The sequence below is a fragment of the Dermacentor andersoni genome, chromosome 1 (assembly GCF_023375885.2).
Source record: "Dermacentor andersoni chromosome 1, qqDerAnde1_hic_scaffold, whole genome shotgun sequence".
In the NCBI taxonomy this organism is placed as follows: domain Eukaryota; kingdom Metazoa; phylum Arthropoda; class Arachnida; order Ixodida; family Ixodidae; genus Dermacentor; species Dermacentor andersoni.
In genome coordinates, this window is record NC_092814.1 from 234,586,662 (window position 1) to 234,605,525 (window position 18,864).

Sequence of the window (18,864 nt, forward strand, 5' to 3'; positions counted from 1 at the left end):
GTTTGTTGGCTTCTTATATTATTAAAAAAGTCAGACCCCTCGGTTAGCCCCCTTTCTTCTTGTTCATTAATATGCATCAAAAAAAATTTTTGTAATATGGAAATACAGCTTTTGCAGGACCCTTGTACACAACGTAACAAATTCATGTAAGATATAAAATAACATTTCGAATTTGTCCGCTTTCACTGATCTATTGGATCTAACAGAACCGCGATATCTGTTCTTGATGCAGAGCTATTAATTTGTGAACTTCTAGCTTCTGTTTTTCTCAAACTTTTGAATTTTTGAAAATTTCTTAAACAAAATTCAGGCCCTAAATCGAAATTCCACTTCCAACAATCGCTAGAATTGAACTTTCTCTCTGGAATCCAACAGATTTCATTTAAATTGGTCCAGGGGTTATCTAAGAAAAATGTTTTTGTATTTTACATGTATTTGAATAGGCCGCGTTGCAGTTGGGCCCGAGCTAAAGCTTCCTATTAAAGGAGACGCTTAAGTGTCCTCCATCTTTCTGATGTACCTGTCTCTACAGTGAAACCTCGTTAAAGCGTAGTTGGCCGGAGCTCGGAAAAAGTACGTACTAAACGGTCTTACTGTTTAACCGAATTACCATGAGATCGCCCACTTACCTGTAGAAAACGGAACTCAGGGAGAGTGCGATGAAAGGGGAAAAAAACATGCAGTATTTATTCACTTCGCACGACAAAAGTGTTATTTTCGTTTGATGCCGCGGTGCCTAGCACGACGACAGCGGCCTCAAACTTGCTGAAGCTGGGTGCCAGCTTTTCAGCCAGCCCCATCTTCTCGGCAAACACTCGCATGGCAGATTCCTCGTTGGCATTACGTATTCTCCGTGCAAGCGCGCAGTTGTGTTGCAGAAGTCCCGGGGCGCCTTTTTCATTGCCGGGTGCCGGAGTTCGGAATACTTTTCGTTTGGAATAGTTACGTTATCTCGCCCTGTTCTTGTCGCGACAATTTCATTCATGAGGCTGACGTAATGAGCAGTTTCTGCCAGTGTCGGGCCTGAATCGCCCGTGCTGTCGCTTTCCGTGTCGTCTTCATCACTGTCGCTAGTCGACACTTCGGCAACAACAGAGGCAACGATGGTGAAAAGTCGAACCTCGTAGCCGACATCTCTTCGCCGTCGCCGCAGCGCTGCCGAGCACCTCCTTCGCATTCCAAATGCCACACACTGTAGTCAACAGCAGATCCCTGTCACGTGCCAGCGCCGACTTCTTCGTGTCACGTTCGATAGCACGGACGATGTCTAATTTTTCTTCTATGCTGAGCACCCGGCGTCTCTTCTATCCGAGCTTCGGCATGACACGAGTCCTCACTTGCAAGATGCCACAACGCTCTCTGGCACGGCATCGAAATGATGATGTTGATGTGGCTTCATGCGCAAACGCACAGGGCGCTTGGAGGCCGTTCCGATCTCCGAGGCTTGTTCTGCCCGGCCGCCCGATGGAGATGACACGCTGCCGTGTTTGCGCTACGAAAAGTGGAAACGCTACGTTTTAACCGATGCGTACGTAATAAGCTGGTACGGTTTATGTGGATACAAAACACATTATGTTCAATGGCCGCTGAGTCGGGGATTTGACTTTACTACTTTTAAAACAAAACTACTGTTTAAGCGGGTACGGTTTAATGAGATTTTACTGTAGTTTATTGATACAGTAAAACCTCGTTAAACCGTACCCACTTAAACAGTAGTTCCGCTTTAGAAGTAGTAAAGTCAAATCCCCAGCGGCCATTGAACATAATGCGTTTTGTATCCGTATAAACCGTACCAGCTTATTGCGTATGTATCGGTTAACACGTAGTGTTTCTAGTTTTCGTCGCGCCAACACGGCGGTGTGTCGTCTCTATCAGGTCGCCCGGCAGAACAACAAGCCTCAGAAATCGGAGCCATGGATCAGAACAATGGCCTCCAAGCGCCCCGTGTGTTTGCGCGTGAAGCTACATAACATCAACATCATTTCGGCGCCGTGCCAGAGAGCATTGTGGCGTCGTACAAACATAGGCTCGTGTCATGCCGAAACTCGAATAAAAAAGACATCGTTCATGCTATCGAACAAAGAAGTCGGCGCTGGCACGCAATAGGGATCTACTGTTGACTACGGTGTGTGGCATTTGGAATGCGAAGCAGTTCCTCGGCAGCGCTGCTGCGACCGCAAAGAGATATTGAGTACGAGGATCAACTTTTCGCCATTGTTGCCTCTGTTGGTGCCGAAGTGTCGCCTCGCGACAGTGATAAGGACGACACGGAAAGTGACAGCACAGGCGATTCAGGCCCGACAGTGGCAGAAGCTGCACGTTACATCAGCCTCATGAATACAATCTTCACGACGAGAACAGCACCCCCCAATGGAAAAGGCACCCCGTAACATCTGCAGCACTACCGCGCCCGTGCACGGAGAATATGCAACGCCAACGAGGAATATGCCAGGCAGAATATACCAAAATATACCACGAATATACCGAGTCAGGGAATCATGCTGCCTTAAGTTGCTGGATTGGATTATTGAGACGCCTGCATCGTGTGTGTTCATGATTTCCTATACTAGAACTGTAACACCTGCAGCGATTCTTTATGTTCACAAGGTCTCCCATAACGTCAAGAAGGTGGCAGGCCAGTATAGGGTACCCATTGACTTTTCTGCACCCGTCAAGCTGGTTTAACTGTACTCGAGAACGGCTCGTGAAGAGTCCGGCTTTCAAAACGGTGGCAAAAAACATGGCACAACCTACAGGAAATGTGCCACGGGGGTGGTCTGTTAATTTCCTCTTACGTGCGGCAAGTCCTACATCAGGCAGGCCGGTTGCTATATAAATGAACAAGCCAGGGAACATAACCTAAATGTAATGAAAGATGGTGCGGCATATTTGCCATCGCACGGTAAGGCCTGCATGTGTCAGCGATATTTCCAAGTTATTAAAGGGCCCCTCACCAGGCCACATAGCAAATTTCGGTTATACACTGGAGAGAGAGAGAGAGAGAGAAACTTTTATTGACCTAAACTATTTACGTGCAGTGGTCGGAGACCCTTTAGTCCAAGGCCCCGCTGGCCTTGGCCGCCCACTTGACCTGTTTTCTGAAGGACTGTTGTCCCGCCAGGTCTGAGCTGGTTAGCTGTACCTCCCATTGCTCCATTGTGTGGTGTGTTTTATCAAACGGGTGTGATTCACAATCCCAAGTAATGTGTTGTAGTGTTGGTATGCCTCCGCACCACGGGCAGTCGGGCCTGTAGCGAGTGGGGAACATGACATTCTGTAATTTAAGGTGGGGGAATACCCCAGTCTGAATTTTGCACCACCTGGCGGCTTCCTCTCCACAGAGTTGGGGGTGAGGAGGAGGGTATTTTTTCTGGTTGCACGCTGATGAGCGAGAATCTCCCGGGCATTCGTTGGATTGGGGTCATTACAGTGGCTACCTGGGACCGTCCCAGTCGAGTCGGCCCGGTTAATAATACCTCGGGCTAGCGAATCGGCCAGTTCGTTCCCCTCAAGGCCTTTATGACCTGGACACCATAGGATCCGGTGATGATGGGCGAATTTCGTCGGTAATATTGAGTGACATGTTTTGGTCACGTGGCCTCTGAGGAAAAGGCGACATGCTTCTTGTGAGTCTGTTATTATAATGATGCTCTTTTGCGTGCGTTCCACTTGAGCGAGGGCCATTGCCACGGCGAAAGTTTCGGCAGCCGCCGGAGTACCTGTCTTGATGGAGGCTGTAAATTGTTGCTGTGCTTTCGTGTCGACGATTGCCACTGCGTACCTCCTAATGTTCTTTTGGGCGTCACTGGCGTTCGAGTGTACGTTCGAATACGCGGCTGCGTCCGTGTATATTGTGTTGTACATGGGATTATTTTCATACATTGTTCTAATATATTGTGCGCGTGCTTTTCGTCTTGCTTTATTGTATTCAGGGTGCATGTTTTTGGGTATGGGGGCCACTGTTATTCGAGTATACACTGGAAGTTGTTACGTGCCCTCTAGGGAGCATTCTGCCATGAGAATTTTCGAAATTGGTTCATTAATAACCAAGATAAAGATATTTCAGTGCCTCAAACCCATGATTTCAGGAGGTGAGGGCCACTGTCAAGAGAGACATTCTCTCCGCTTGCCCCCTCTAGCCTCTGCAAGTGAAATTCCTTCCCTGCATTTTCCCATACCAGAGCTCGAGGATCGCGTGATGCATACATCACGAGCCCCGCCTTTCTTTTTCTTTTCCTCGCTGTTTTGCTGTGTGGCATACTGACGGCATCGCACACGAGCTGTTGCGCTTGTCTCATTTCGTGCAGCACACGAATTTGCGCGCTGTGCACGAGAACACCTGACTAGCAATATAAGTCAGTTCAACGCGAATACTAAGGTAGACACAAACGGTTCATAGAGCATAATGGCGTGCTTGAGCATGGTAGAAAAATGACATACTTTCGTTGTATGCGCGCGCGACTGCACGACGTGGGAACAAGCAGACAGAACGGAAGTACATCTCTCTTGCTGCCGTGCAAAGTGAAATAAGAACACGCAGATATTTGGTTTGTGTTTCATTATTTCTCTAAACATTAGTTCATCTATTGAAGCAACAGGTTACACAAATAACAGATGTTGCCTTGAAGAATTCTGAAGTCATGTGTCAGTACGAGTGACATCGCAGCAGTGCGATGTACGTAGATGCACTTATGAGATATACTTACTCTCTGGCTGGGAGCGCGGCGCCCACGAGAAGGGCAAACAACATTCGATTTGAAATTTCAGCTCTTTCCGTGGCACATAGTGATGTAATACGTAGCAGACATGATCGTTAGCGCGCATTGTATCCACAGCTCTTGTCAGCTCAAAGTGGCCAGACCTGGTGAGGGGCCTTTTAAGATTCTCATTAGAAGTAAGAATTGGACAGCACGTGAGCTAGTGGAAGCTTATTATATAAAAAAGACAAGCTCAGGCTGTATCAGGGATACATTTGTTATGCTACACCAATTGTAGACGTGATTTTTCGACTGCTGGATAGCCTAAGTTTGAAGAGCCTGCACATGCGTGTTTGTCTATTTATTCCTGTGTCAGCACCCAAAATAAATTGGTTGGAAGTGCAGTCTTTGCTGTCGTCTGTTTCTTCCTTTTTTGTGTGACTTAATTTTCGGCCAGAAAATATCTTCAGCAAATACCATTTAGACCAACAAACAGTTCTACTAAAAGGGGATGTAGGTATGCCGTATAGAAAACTGCACAATAGAAGAGGACCCAGATCCCCTAGGAAGTTCGAAAGTGCTACTACTATGTATCTGTTTTAAGGCATGTTCGCATCTTTTGAAGGTGGATAATCAAATGTTCTCGTTTTGTGCTATCAAAATTTTTAACATAAAGTACAATGATAAACTTGCAGGTCAGCATCAGTCACCCATCCAGTCTACAGCTGCTGATGGTGGAGCAGCTCCTGTACAGCCATCGGCACCAACTACTTCTGTGCCTTCTGGTACAACACAGCAGGGCAGTGGACAGCCTAACACCAACACTAGGCCACTGAGAGAATATGGGTAGGCACTGTTTTGTGTGCTACCTATTGCCTGACAAAACTTGGCTCCTAATGCCACTGCTCTTGCAATATTGAATGGAAGCTTGAAGGAGAAGATTGAAGTCTTATCAAAAACAGAAATTGAAAAAAAAAGGCATATCTGAATTTTTTAGCCCTATAAGTACATTCTTATAAAAAAGTTCTGCAGTGCCTAAATCCTCCAGAAGCATGGTGGTTACTAGGAGTAGGGTCAGCTGTGGTGGAAAAAAAAAGTGCGAAAGTGCCCTAAATTTGTGGCATCCATGTCTATAATGGTGTGTCCATTTTGGCACCCAAAAGCAGCTTTCCGTCAGCACTATTGGATTTTGCCATTGGTGGGAAAATATTATTACAGGGAGATGTGAAAAAGGGTTTATCTACAATATTTACATAGTGGCAGCGAGTGGCACCACAAAACAAAGATGGCGAGCCAGGGCACAGCTCGCCCTCTTTCTCGTCTGCTATGCAACGTCTTAGTGGGTATGTGCCAGCATTTGTAAATGAAACGAAACGTCTTCTTCATACGCAGGATAAGTGGCCTGTAACGTTACCCTCTGGCAGTGAAAGCACCGACTCAGTGCAGTCGAAATTTGATGGCACAGGAAAGGTTCACTGCACACAAGGGTAAGCAGTGTCTGGGACATGATAGGGCTTCAGGCAAACGATGTGTACGATGTCGGTGCGGGGTTGAGCCAATGGGGACGAAGACAGTGGAGCCGTTTCGTACATTGTCAGTCACTTCACGGCACACTCGGTATGTGCCCGTGTATGCGAACAGTAACATTTCAGAAAGGCCGACACAGCGTGCTGCGGACCAGAGGAGGACAAAGGACCCATGGGCAAAGTGGGTAATCCTGTGATGGCTATTGTACCTTGATTGCTGGTGGACCTGGGACTTGCTGAAACGAGCGCAGGCAACTTGATGTGCGTGGTCAGCACGGGCAATGGCCTCTCGAGCATACTCTGTAGGGGAACACACGGAAGAAGGCACCAAGTTTTTCATGGGCAACATAGGATTTCGGGTGAATACGAGAAAGAAAGGCAAATAACCAGTGGTCTCATATCTTGACGTGTTACAGTTGAGCCCGCTTATAACGAACCCGAGCGTCACGCGGAATTCGTTCGTTCTATCCAGAAGTTCGTGGTATGTGGGCCACACACAAAAATTGACATCAATCAAAACAAAAATTTATTGAGAAAAAAAAATCTGTGATCGTTGTCTGCCTTGTCAGAGCACACCCAATGACGGCGGTTTCAAGCTTGTTCAAAGCTGCGATGTGTTCGTCACCCAAGGCCTTAAAATACACAAGATTTCTAAGTGCCTCAATATGGCTCACTGCTGTGGTTGTGCTTACGGGTGCTGGCTCCGACGGATCGTTGTCATCGTCCGATGCTTCGGCGTCGCTTGATGCCCGCACTTCCCGGACGGCGGTCTCGTCGCAAAACGACTCCGCAACTTCAGCAGCATCGTCCACATCAGCAAAATCTTGCCAATCAAGATCGCAGCTGGCCAGGTTAGCGTCAACAACGCGTCGCCACAAGTCGTCGTCAGGCTGGCTTTGTTCAGTGTCTTCAATGCCTGCTTCAGGTGCGTCAGCGAAGCCGGCCTTGCGGAAACAATTCCGGATGCATTCGGGTGTCACTTCCATCCACGCCGCTTTGATCATTTCTATCGCCGAGTACAGCGAGACCTGCAGAGGCACATTGGCAGCGGGGCGATCAACTGCAATCAGCATCCGCTGCACAACACGGCGCCTGTAGGCCGCTTTAAACGACCGTATTACACCCATGTCCAGCGGTTGCGCTTTTGAAGTTACATTTGGCGGCAGAAAAAGCAACTCAACTGCCGTTAAGACAGCTTGGACATGGTGGGCGGTACAGTTGTCGAGAATCGGAAGAACTTTGCGCCCTTTCTTCGCCATGCTGCTGTCAAAGTCAATAAGCCATTCTGCGAACAACTCGCGTGTCATCCACGACTTCGAGTTATGCCTGTAATGCACTGGTACATACGTGCGGAAGCAACGTGGCCTCTTTGATTTACCGATGACAAATGGCAAGCATCGATCGCTTCCATCCATGTTGGTGCACAAAAGCACAGTTATGCGAACTTTGCTGTGCTTGCCGCCAGCACATTTGTCACCCTTCATAGCGTGAATTTTGCAGGCAGCATTTGATAGAATAGCGCCGTTTCATCGGCGTTATACACATCCCTTTCAGCATAACTTGATACACGGGCCAAGTTTTTAGACATCCACGTGTTGATGTCTTTGTCGCTTACCAATGCCGATTCGCCGTTGATGGTCTTGAAAATAATTCCGTGGCGGAGCTTGAAGCGATGGAGCCAGCCATTGCCAGGAGAAAAATCTGGGAAGTCCAGGAGGAACGCTAAGTCCTTTGCTTTGGACAACATCAGCGGCCCGCTGATGGGAACATTGCGTGCTCGAGTATCAAGGAACCACTTTAGAAGCGTGTCTTCAACGTCTGCATGTGTGGCTTTCCGTAGGCGCTTCCTCGTCGCGGAGTCCGTGGCGGCACTCTTGTAGATTTTGTCCTTCTATCGTGGATATTGTCGATTTCGACAAACCATACTTTTTCACCAGTTCGTGGTTTTTGAGTGCCTTGGGAAAGGTCTTTCAAGATCAACAGTTTCGTGGCCAAGTCCATAGCTTTTCGCTTCACTGTCGAAGTAGACGCCGGCGAATCTGCCATCTCGGATAGGCACGGGAGCACACCAGTAGGAAACAACGCCGACAACGCTAGCACAACCACAAGTAAGAAAAAGACAGTCCCGCAGTCGTGTGAGGTGTGAGGCGCGGCGTTAAGGGGGGGGAGGGAAAAGAGGGGGTACGAAAGCACGTGATCACGTGCTACGTTGTCAATTGGTGGAAAACTTCGCCGCTGCCCTGACGTCGACGATGGAGAGTGGGGTCCTGTGGCGAATGAGCTGTCACTTTCGACTTGTGTGTTCACGTTGCTGATGCGTGCTGGGCCGGCATTTCTTTTTCTTTTTTTCCTCTCTCTCGTTATCGCGGCGATCCCCTCGCCGCATCGCCGCTCCTCCGTGCCTCCGGCGAGACGCCGCGGGAAAGCCAATTCTCGGAGCGTGCACAGCACAGGGTCGGCGGATCTCGCCACGTGGAAAGTGGTCCGCGACACCAAGGCGTTCGCTGTAGCCAATCGGCTAGGCTCGCGGGCCTTCGTTGTAGCTGAGACCGAGCGCCATAGCCTAAACGTATATTTTGACGGTCACGCCGGACTTGTTCGTGATAAGCGAGCGTTCGTCTTAAGTGGGGCCGTTATAAGTGGGCTCGACTTTATATGCGAAGGTCACAAAAGGCAATGCAGTGTCCCAATCCTGGTGGTCGGCGGACACATACATTGCCAACATTTCGGTAAATGTTCGGTTCAGTTGCTCCATTAAGCCCTTCATCTGTGGGTGGTAGCTGTGTCTGCTGAGTAGTATAGATAGTGCAGCCACCACGGGGTGCCACAATGATCGTGATCACTGATCTCATTGCAGCTCATGGAAAGCAACAGCATGCTTTGATTGCTATTCGTGGGTGACTGGATGCAAGGCCAGAGTGCCAACATCTGAGGAACAGGTTATCTGCATTCCAAGTTCCATAACCTTGAGGTGTGTTGCCATCAAGGACAAAGTTCGTTACATTAGGAACCCTTTCAATGAGAGTTTGGAGTGCGGCATCCATCGCTTAGCCGATGTGCAAGCTGCCGACGTACTTGCACGAGTGAACAGTAAGTTTGTTCAACCCTCAAAAACTGTGATTGTTGTAAAGATGAACGAGAAGAAAAGGGGTTAACCAAGGGGCCCGATTTTTATTAGCCATATCCTAAGAAGCCAACAAACACTGACACCAAGGACAACATAGGGGAGATTACTTGTGCTTAAGGGGGGAAGCTACCCTCGGATACCTACTTTTTTGTTTATTGAGATATCTTAATGAAATTTTCAGGATAAACTCATAGCAAAAGCATTAGTAGGACTACAATATTTTATGCAGTTATGTTCACTGGTTCTCAAGTTACAGCAATATGTCAGAATGGTGCACATGGTTTTCTCATTCCAGGCCTGGAGAATTTTCAAAAGGTGTTGCAACTGTGAAATTCACTATGATGGTTCCCAGATGGATATCTCAGGGCAAGACAGAGGCCTTCTTTAAAATTTCCTTGCTGGAAAATTTTAGCACACCACCGAATTTAGTGCTGGTGATTAAGATTTTATCAATCAAATTTTGATTAAATATCACAAATCACAGACACAACATATAAAAAAAATGGGCTTGTCTTGCCCTCAGAAATTTATTCAGATACACAATAAAAAAAAAAGACTTCTGAAAATCTGATAAGCAGTTACAGAGATATGGCTGGAACAAGCTGCCTCACCAGCCAAAAAGGTCATTTTGAGAAAATGAGCTTTGAAAGTTTTGAGCACATATATTGGTCTAAAATGACCCTGCAGCGTAACTGGAGATGTCCTTGGGCAATCTTTTCTTTTGTCACCTTTCCACCTTCTCTTGCGATCGCTTCTTGGCCTTTTTTCCGAGGCAGATGAAAGAGAGGATGTGGAAGCTGCTGTCGATGTTGATGAGGCGCACACGGTGGAGCAGGAGTGACGTTGCTAGAAGCATCGACGAAACCATGCTCTTGCGTAGATGAAGCAGAAGCTTCCCCCACAGGAACCATCGGTGCGATCATCGTTGGCGCGCTGGCGAGCGGCGAGCTTCGCCATGCGGGCGAGCTTCATAGAACGTTTCCTTGCACCAAACACGTGTATCGTTTTGAGTTTCTTTGGGCACATCGTGGCCGACCGCACTACAATCGGCAGGCTAAATACAACAGTCTCGTAAGGACCGTAGAAACTTGGAGAATATGCGAACGGCTGCAAAGATAGACAATGGCAAGCGGAACACACAAAGGGCGCCGGCGATGGAGGAACCGTAGCAGACAACAGCCGGACGCATTATGCAGGAGACCACTACGTCATCGCACGCAGCAGCCAATGGGAGTCACGGGCTCCCCCGCGTCCTTGAGGAGCTCGTGCTTCGCCCAAACTCAGGTTCGCGTCTCAGCCACGGGCAACTTTAGAGCACATATGAACTTTTTCTCGATTTTTCGCTTTTCAATGGCCGTGTCCCCCCCTTAAGAAATGAAATAAAGAAACGATAAATTAATGGAAATGAAAATGGATGAAAAAACAACTTTCTGCCAGTGGAGACCGATCCCACAAACTTCACAAAGTTATGGGATCGCAACATGCCCTTGTTGACATAGCAAAAGTGTGTTTTATACGGCTGATTTTGACGAAAATTGCCGCTAATGTTGTCCGCTGTAGCCAAAAGTTAATTGTAGCGCTGTCCGTTAAAACTGAACTTCACTGTGTTAATAAAATAGGTAGAATAAACTAAGGCTGAAATATGGTCCGTTAAATCTGAAAGTCTGTTTTACGCTGGCCTATTGTTATGTGCGTAGACTGTATTTCTGTAGTCTGAGAGCCCAGCGACCAAGACAACCAGTTGGATACTTGAGCGATGACAGCCAACAAAGAGCGGGGTGGTCGGTAAGACGCGAGACAGCGTGGCCGTACAAATACAAGTTAAATTTTGCGATAGCCCAAACCAATGTGCCGCACTCAAATTCTGTGACCCAGTAGTTGCGTTCAGATGTAGAGAGAAGGCTGCTGGCATATGCATTGACACATGTTTGGCCATGCGGGTGCTGAGCGAGGACGGTGCCGATTCCATGCCCACTAGCGTCTGTGTGAACTTCAGTAGTCGCGGATGGGTCGAAGCGAGCCAATATAGGAGGTGAAGTGAGCAAGTTGGTCAGCGCTGTGAATGCAGCCGCTTGCTCGTGGCCCCACAAGAAGGGCATGTCCTTCTTTAGAAGGTCAGTTAGGGGGTTGGGCTGTGATGGCGAAATTGCGTATAAAATGGCGGAAGTATGAACATAATCCCACAAAACTTTAAACATCTTTAGTAGATGAGGGCATCGGGATGTTCTTGACCGCGCTAATCTTGTCAGGGTCAAGTTGGACACCTGTAGCACTTACAAGATGACCAAGCACAGTGATTTGTTGTCTGCCGAAATTACACTTTTTGGAGTTTAGCTGGAGTCGTGCCCTACGAAAGAAAGCTAGAATGGTCGCCAAACAAGTAAGGTGACATTCAACCGTTGGGGAAAACACAATGACGTCGTCTAGGTAGCAGAGACAGATCGACCATTTGTAACCACGACGGAGAGAGTCCATCATGCGTTCGAAGGTTGCGGGGGCGTTGCACTGTCCAAAGGGCATAACTTTGAACTAATAGAGGCCGTCCGGTGTGACAAAGGCAGCTTTTTCTCAGTCCAAGTCGTCAACAGAAATCTGCCAGTAACTCGGAGCGCTGGTCTATAGATCAGAAGTATCTTGCACCGTGAAGACAGTCAAGGGTGTCATCAATTCGTGGTGGCGGATATGTCTTTGCGCGTTATTTTATTTAAGGCACAATAGTTGACGCAAAATCTCCAGCTGCCATCCTTTTTTCTTTGATCAAGACGACAGGTGCCACCCACGTACTGGAAGAAGCCTCTATGACGCCTTTGGAGAGCAGCTTATCGACCTCGTGTTGTATGGCCTGGCTTTCGGAATGGGACACACAATATGGTAACCGTCTGATAGGAATAGCATCTCCTGTATGTGTTCGATGACTTACGAGAGCAGTTTGACCCAGAAGGCGGTCATCGAAGTCTAAGATATCCCTGTAGGTTGCTAAGGAGGTGGTGGAGTTCCGCAGCTTGACTGGTTGGAAGGTCAGGGGCAATCATCTTGGTAATTTCGTCGGGGGACTGGACTCGCCGGGCCGGTTGTGAGAAAGGACGAACAAGTTTCAGTGTCTAATGCTGCGATGTCGCATGCATCAAGCGCTGACATGTTGGCCACCGAGATGCCTTGTGGGAGAGCTTGGGTCATGTTGCTGAAGTTGAGGAGCGGGTGCTGGATGTGGTTGTCCACAACAGTCACGAGGGTGTGCGACGCGGCACAGCAATATTTCGGCTCAACAGCACGTCAACTAGTGGAGATACTACATAGTCGCCATCGGGGACTGGTGATGCCGTCATCAAGGCAGCACACGTGGCGGCTTGCATTGACAACTGAACGTAATCGACAGAGAATAAATGGTGTGACGGTGAAGGTGGAACATCAGCGAGTTGAGGAAGCTCAAGTTGAATGGTGCCTGTTGCACAGTCAATGAGAGTGACGTGCGCCGACAAAAAATACGATTCGAGAATGACGTCGTTGGGGCATTACTCAATGACAGTAAACAAAGCATATATATGGTGACTGGTGATGGTGATATGAGCTCTGCACATTCTGATGACTGCGGGGGTAAGTACTTTCTTGAGAAGGACACGAAGTTGATTACTCATCACGGAGATTTGTGCCCCAGTATTGACGAGTGCGGGAACAGGTAAAGTTAAGCTCTCAATGTCGATCAAGTTTTGTCGTATCGGCAATACGAGGAGAGGATTTGAGGTGGAAGTCGAAGATGCAGCATCACCTCTAAGAGCTGCATCCCTTAGTTTCCCTGTCGTAGGTTGAGCGGCGATGTCGGGCGTCGTCGTAGAGGCGAAGGAGACTACGGACAACGTGCTGGCTGCGAATGGGACTGGTGACCTCGGGGCGATGGGGAGCGGCTGTGCGGCGTAGGGGTGGCATCGACGTTGTATGGCTCAAAAGACTGGAGGTAGCGATAGATATTCCTGTTGTATGGCTGAGTGGGCTGAAAACAGTGGTAGCTGTCGGTATGGTTAGCAGTGTCATCCCAGGTGAACGATGACACCCAACTGTTGTTGCAATAGCGTGCGATGTGACCGATATGGTGGCAGTTAAAACAAATCGGCTGATCATCTGCCGTCCGCCATTCAGCTGGATTCTGAGAGCTAGGATAGAACTTGTCCCTGGGACGGCGATCTTGGGCGAGGCAGTGGTCTAGGGTGAAAGTCCGGTGTCTGAGAAGGAGCAACGGTGCAGACGGTGAAACCCGAGTTGCCGAATTTCTCCCGCACAATGGACTGGACCAGGGAAATGGCCGGCACGTGAAAATCACCGTGGCCGGTTTGGGAAGAGAAAGAGCAATTGCTTTGATTTCCCAATGGACGATTCAAACAAACACGTACCCCACGCAGAACAGACTACATCAGTACATGACTGACCTATACAAAACATCATATTGCGAAAATTGCCATAGCACACTAGACGTACATCACTTGCTCTGGCCGTGTGGTCGGACCCACGCAAACAAGGATTAAGACTCCGCCAGGCTACAAGAAGCATTACGTAGCACGGACCTGGCGGAGCAGCTCTGGGCCGTCCAGCGAGCCCACAATGCGGCCAGGGAGTTGCAACTCCCGGTCCCAACGTGGGAGTAGCCCGCTCTATGGGACCTTGCGTCCCGTAGCTCGCAGGACCTTTCATTAAAGTTATTCAATCCAATCCAATCCAATTCGTGTAAGTTCCGATGGAGGCGGCGACTGCAGACGAGAGACGTGTCCATCATTGCATGATGACGTCGGAGCAGTGTTCGGTAGCCGAGTGAATGTCCTTGCAATACATCGGCTTTTGGCCTGCTCAAAACGCCGGCATTCATCAATAATTTCGTTGACGGTCGCAAAATTTTGGCACAGTAATAGGTCCCTTCAGCGCATGACCAACCTTGTCCGACTCCGTCATGTCACTGTCGACTTTACGGCAAAGAGCCAAGATGTCCTGAATGTAGGATATGTATGGTTCAGTGGACGTCTGAGCGTGGATGGATAGATCTTTCATTGTGGCTGCCTTTCGACCCATGGTCTTGCCAATCAAGGGCCTAAGTTTTTCTTTGAAAGTGTCCCAACTTCCAATCTCCACCTCGTGGTTCTCAAACCATACCTTTGCCAGTCCTTTGAGATAAAACAGCATGTTCTCCAGCATCAGCGTTGGGCCCCAATAATTGATCTTACTGATGTCTGCATAATTGGCAATCCAATCTTAACCTTGCATTTGGCGCATGATAGCCTGAGTTGCTTATGCACCATTAAACACAACACAACCAATCTTCTACGTCAACTTCATCCGTACTGCAGAATTTCCCTGGGTCTTTAGAATGCATAAGGACGACCATTGACGTTGTTGTTGTGGCTGCTGCAGGCGTGTTTGTGGTTTGTCTGTCATCATGATGACCCCGACTCGACAACCACTGCAGAGCTCCATTGTACAGTGCTTCTGGTACCTCCACCAAATTGTCATGGGGATTCACGAGTACACGGGGAAGAGACGAAACTGTATATGACAATATTTACAGGCTGCTGCTACCACAGTATGGCTAACAGCATCCCCAACAGCACGTCCAGTCTTCTTTCTCTTCACGGAGTGCAGCGGTCTAGCGGCATGCTCATACGCGATGCCTCATAGCAATATTGTGTATGCCTGTAAGCAATTTATCTCTCCTCTGCAGGCCTCCTGCTGCAGCCTTGGCACCTATTCTTGGTGAGATACTACAGCTGCAGACTCGACTGGCTCCACATCTTCAGCGATACCAGGAGCTTGTTCAAGATGAACCAAACACCCAATCCATGACGGTATGACATGTGCCATTTGTGGGCTTTTTGACTAGCTTGCTAGATTTTGGTTTGCACCTAGATCAATCTTCAGCAGGGTTCAGCTTGTTCACTTATGTGGTGCATTGTCTACAGGCTACATTTCAAACAAGCCAAAAGGCTGATTTTAGTATTTTTGTTCATGCTGTTTCTCTAAAGGCAAAGTGAAACATGATTTCTGCTATTAATGACCTTATTTGTGAGTAATCATTGCTGAAATTTAACACTGCAAAGCCCAGCATATCATTTTTTATACGTTGAATTTTATGCCTAAAAACTCGTTATTTACGTGCTGGAAACCCAATGTATAACCCTTACTAGCGTTATTAATAAGCTGGAAGGAGTGTTCAGTTGTGGATAGTTTACCGAATGAATTACTAATCAATTACCATACTAATAAACTTTGAATCAGTTATAATTTCACTGATTTCTTCATACCAATATACTCACCATGGCCAGAGATAAACGTGAACAAAGGACAAATATACTACAGTCGAGCCCTGTGATAACGAAACCTCGAGACAGAAATTCTTGCCACAGCGAAATATTTTCATATCACTGGTGAACGCCCATAAAATTCAGTGCATTTCATATCTCTGAACAACGAAACATTGCTAAGCTGCAATCCTGCATCAAAAAATTTGCCGGAACATTAGACCCCATATTATCTACCTGTGTAACGCTAGCGGAATAAAAAATTGCTCAAATGCATTTTCTGCCCACTTAAATTGCATAAAATACCATTGCAGCATGCTTGCGATGCTGCCCCCCTTTTTCTTTACAAAAATAGCTAAGCGCCAGAAGCGATCGTGTGTGCCAGAAAGACGTCATGGGCGACATCTTGTTTGCCAGTCGCCTGTTTCAAATGGCAGGACCACATCCCTCTACAAAGAAATCCACATCCTGCTGATGTGCACTTGTTTACGGTGCTCGACGTCGTGGCCACTGTGTGGGCGTCCATGCCTACGGCCGTTATTCAGAACTGGGACCGTGTTGCGACTCTAATAGTGATTGTCCAAGAATACACGTCCTCTGCTTCACGAACGCTGGTTTCGGTGCCACACATCGAGCATTGGGTGTGGATTCTGCAGCAGCGTCTCCGGGCACTGGAGGAGCGCTGTTGCATGCATGAGACGCTGTTGGTCGGTTGATTATAACTGCGAAAGTGATAACCAAGAATCGGCCCTTTCTGGCAAATCTTCATGCGAAATGCTGGTAGGGAGAGGCTGACAGCTACTGACTGTGCCAATATCAGGAGCTGCCAGTCTGTAGGCGCAAGAAGGCTTCCCAATTTTTTTTAGTCCTACTATGTCGCAATATACAACAAGAAAGGTGCAGTAGTTGCTTGTTTGACACGGCCACCAATACAGACAGAGGTGCTGTAAGCGGTTAGGGCTTACAACAGAACTAGAAGCACAATGAAAACTGAAACTGCCTTTATGTTTGTGACACTGCAACAGAAGACAAAAGAAAACAATGTACAGCAGAGTTGTCAGGCATTATAAAGAAATAAAAACTGCTTAATTGATTGTGTGCTCAGCAGGAAAAAAGAAATTGAAAGTTGGGACATTTACCCATCCCGCCTAGGCCAAGTTGGGACTCTAGACATCTACTCAAAAGTCGGGCCATTCTTACCAAATTTGAACATGCCCCTGAACCTAAAGCTCACCTAGTTTTTACTTGGTTGAAAGTAAGAAAGTAGTGTGCCCAAAATTTTAAGGGGCCCTGAAACACTATTTGAACATAGTAAGAAAACATTGTTGATTTCTAGATGCGGCTCCTGTGAACAGTTGAGCCAAATATTATTGCACTGTATGCAGCAAGGAATTTACAATCTCATGTCAAAAACAGTAAAAAATTGCTTGCTCTCTCCATCACAATTTTGCCAGCAGCTACCTCACGAGCAGGCAAGCATTTCCATGATTGCATGAACATTCTCAGTTGTACTATTGCTAATTTTGTGTTAAATAAAGGAAAAATATATACGTCAGCTATCTCAAAAAGACTAAACAGTATTTTATCTGTGCACTTAAGGTCTACACGGAGCAGTTGCGCGTAGCTGTATCCCTAGCTGCGTCTGCTCTGTGTGGTATCAGAGATTGCACCGGCGTGCTGCATAGCGTGGAGGCCACCACGAGGTGCCACAATGAGCGTTCTGGCTGGCGGGATGCTTTGATAACCGTGTGCTCTGATTGGTCTCTGTGGGTGACGTAGCTCCAAGGGCATGGCGATGCGAGGCAGCCTGAGCGTCCATCTCATGTCGAGAGAGTGACACGCATACCTGAACCGGAAGTAGCGTAAAAAAAACAACTAAAATGCCCAATATTTTGGGGGGATACTTGCCTGCATGCCATCCTCCCTGTGTAGCTTCCAGTGTGCTAGTGGAAACGAAAGAAGAGAGAAAGCTGCCTATCAGTGCAATAACTGCCTGTTACTGTGCTTATACATAAGGATTCAAAAAATTTTTGTGGCAGAAGATTTGTGAGGCGACATCCTTAATCCTTTCTGGACGAGTGTTGCCTACAGGCAACATAACAGAAAAGTTTCTACTTTTTGCTTAGTTGCGCTATTGAGTGCAAAGTTTCTGGCTAAATGTCTTCAGCCAACACATAATGACTGGCAGCAGGTGTTATTTGTTGTTTTAGAGCAGGAAGACAGGACAAGGAAGAAGTTTGGCATGTGACTTGCTTTCTTTTGAATGTACATTCAAAGGAGACAAGACAGACTGATGCAAGATCTCCTGCTGCAGTGGTATCACGCACAAGATGCAAAGCAAATTAAATGTGCACCTATGGTTCACATATGATGAGAGTTGCCTGTACAAATTCCAAATGAAACCAGAGGTGGCTTGGGGTCAAGCCCACTTCATTTTCTGCCCAGTGGTCTTCCCTACTGCCAAAAAAATTTCCACAATATACAGTCGCCGACCGATTTTCCGGACTCCAAAAATTCGGACATGCCCGATTATTCGGTCAGCTTCGCGGCACCGCCATTCTCCCCATAGACCATAATGTATAACAACTGCCGAAAGTTCGGACACCTTGCAACCTCTCGTCTGATTTTTCGGACTCTCCTTGAGCCAACTCGGTCGAGAGCACCGTGCACCGACTCTGACCGGTGCACGGTTCGACTTGCTGAACGCCATTTTTGTTTTGAACGGAGCTTCCTTGCTGCCCCACGAAGTGGCGCTACTGGAAATCCCCGCTCATCATCATCGTTTCTGCCTGGTTCGATAGAGTGGCTCTGCAGCAGTTCTGGTTTCAGCTTAGTGAGCCATGTCAAGACAATCCAGCAGCTGATTTGTTTCTTCGCGCACGACGCTGCGAGCAGGCCGCGTTTTTTCATTTGTGTGACTGGTGTCGGCACGGCGGTGTTTGCTTTGTGTGCTGTGTCGAGGTTTCGGCGATCCAACGCGGCATACGGAAACATCGCGTCAAGTCTCTAATGGCGCCGACAGTGCCCGCGCAGACTGCGCTGCGGAATGCCGGCAAGCGGGTGCCGGGAGGCCTAAGATTTGTCGCCTTCCGATGTGCTCCCTACCGACGCGGAAAATGTTCTGCCGAGACTTGCGCAGTAGTTGCATTGAGATTCCGGACACCGTCTCATTGACAGTTTCACAGGTGGTGACACTGCTGTACTGACATGCGCAGAACTCGACGACGGCGAGATCA

At 47.9% G+C, this 18,864-nt stretch overlaps 2 protein-coding genes across 4 annotated transcripts in view; one reads left to right on the plus strand and one right to left on the minus strand.

Moving 5' to 3' along the window:
- The window catches only part of LOC126547923 (large proline-rich protein BAG6), a 189,055-nt gene that overhangs the window by 68,817 nt on the left and 101,374 nt on the right, over positions 1-18,864 (plus strand). For all 3 annotated transcript variants that reach the window (XM_050195980.3, XM_055063459.2, XM_050195979.3), the window contains exons 10-11: positions 5,393-5,543; positions 15,052-15,175. In XM_050195980.3, coding sequence (XP_050051937.1) covers positions 5,393-5,543; positions 15,052-15,175 — 275 coding nt within the window. The remainder of the gene's footprint in view (positions 1-5,392; positions 5,544-15,051; positions 15,176-18,864) is intronic.
- On the minus strand, positions 6,474-14,516 carry LOC140215475 (tigger transposable element-derived protein 6-like). The gene is made up of 5 exons (XM_072286009.1): positions 14,271-14,516; positions 11,326-11,482; positions 10,079-10,196; positions 7,839-7,980; positions 6,474-7,731 (listed from the first exon to the last, which is right to left on the minus strand). The coding sequence occupies exons 1-5, from the start codon at positions 14,514-14,516 to the stop codon at positions 6,733-6,735; spliced, it is 1,662 nt and encodes a 553-aa protein (XP_072142110.1). The 3' UTR covers positions 6,474-6,732.

What these genes read in the sequence shown, in the direction of transcription:
- LOC140215475 (XM_072286009.1), bottom strand. Translation starts at nt 14,516, where the DNA reads ATGCTGTTTTATCTCAAAGGACTGGCAAAGGTATGGTTTGAGAACCAC. An exon ending in ACATGACGGAGTCGGACAAG is followed by an intron (nt 11,483 to 14,270) that starts GTTGGTCATGCG and finishes TCGCCATCACAG; the next exon opens with CCCAACCCCCTAACTGACCT. An exon ending in TGAAGTTCACACAGACGCTA is followed by an intron (nt 10,197 to 11,325) that starts GTGGGCATGGAA and finishes CGATGCTTCTAG; the next exon opens with CAACGTCACTCCTGCTCCAC.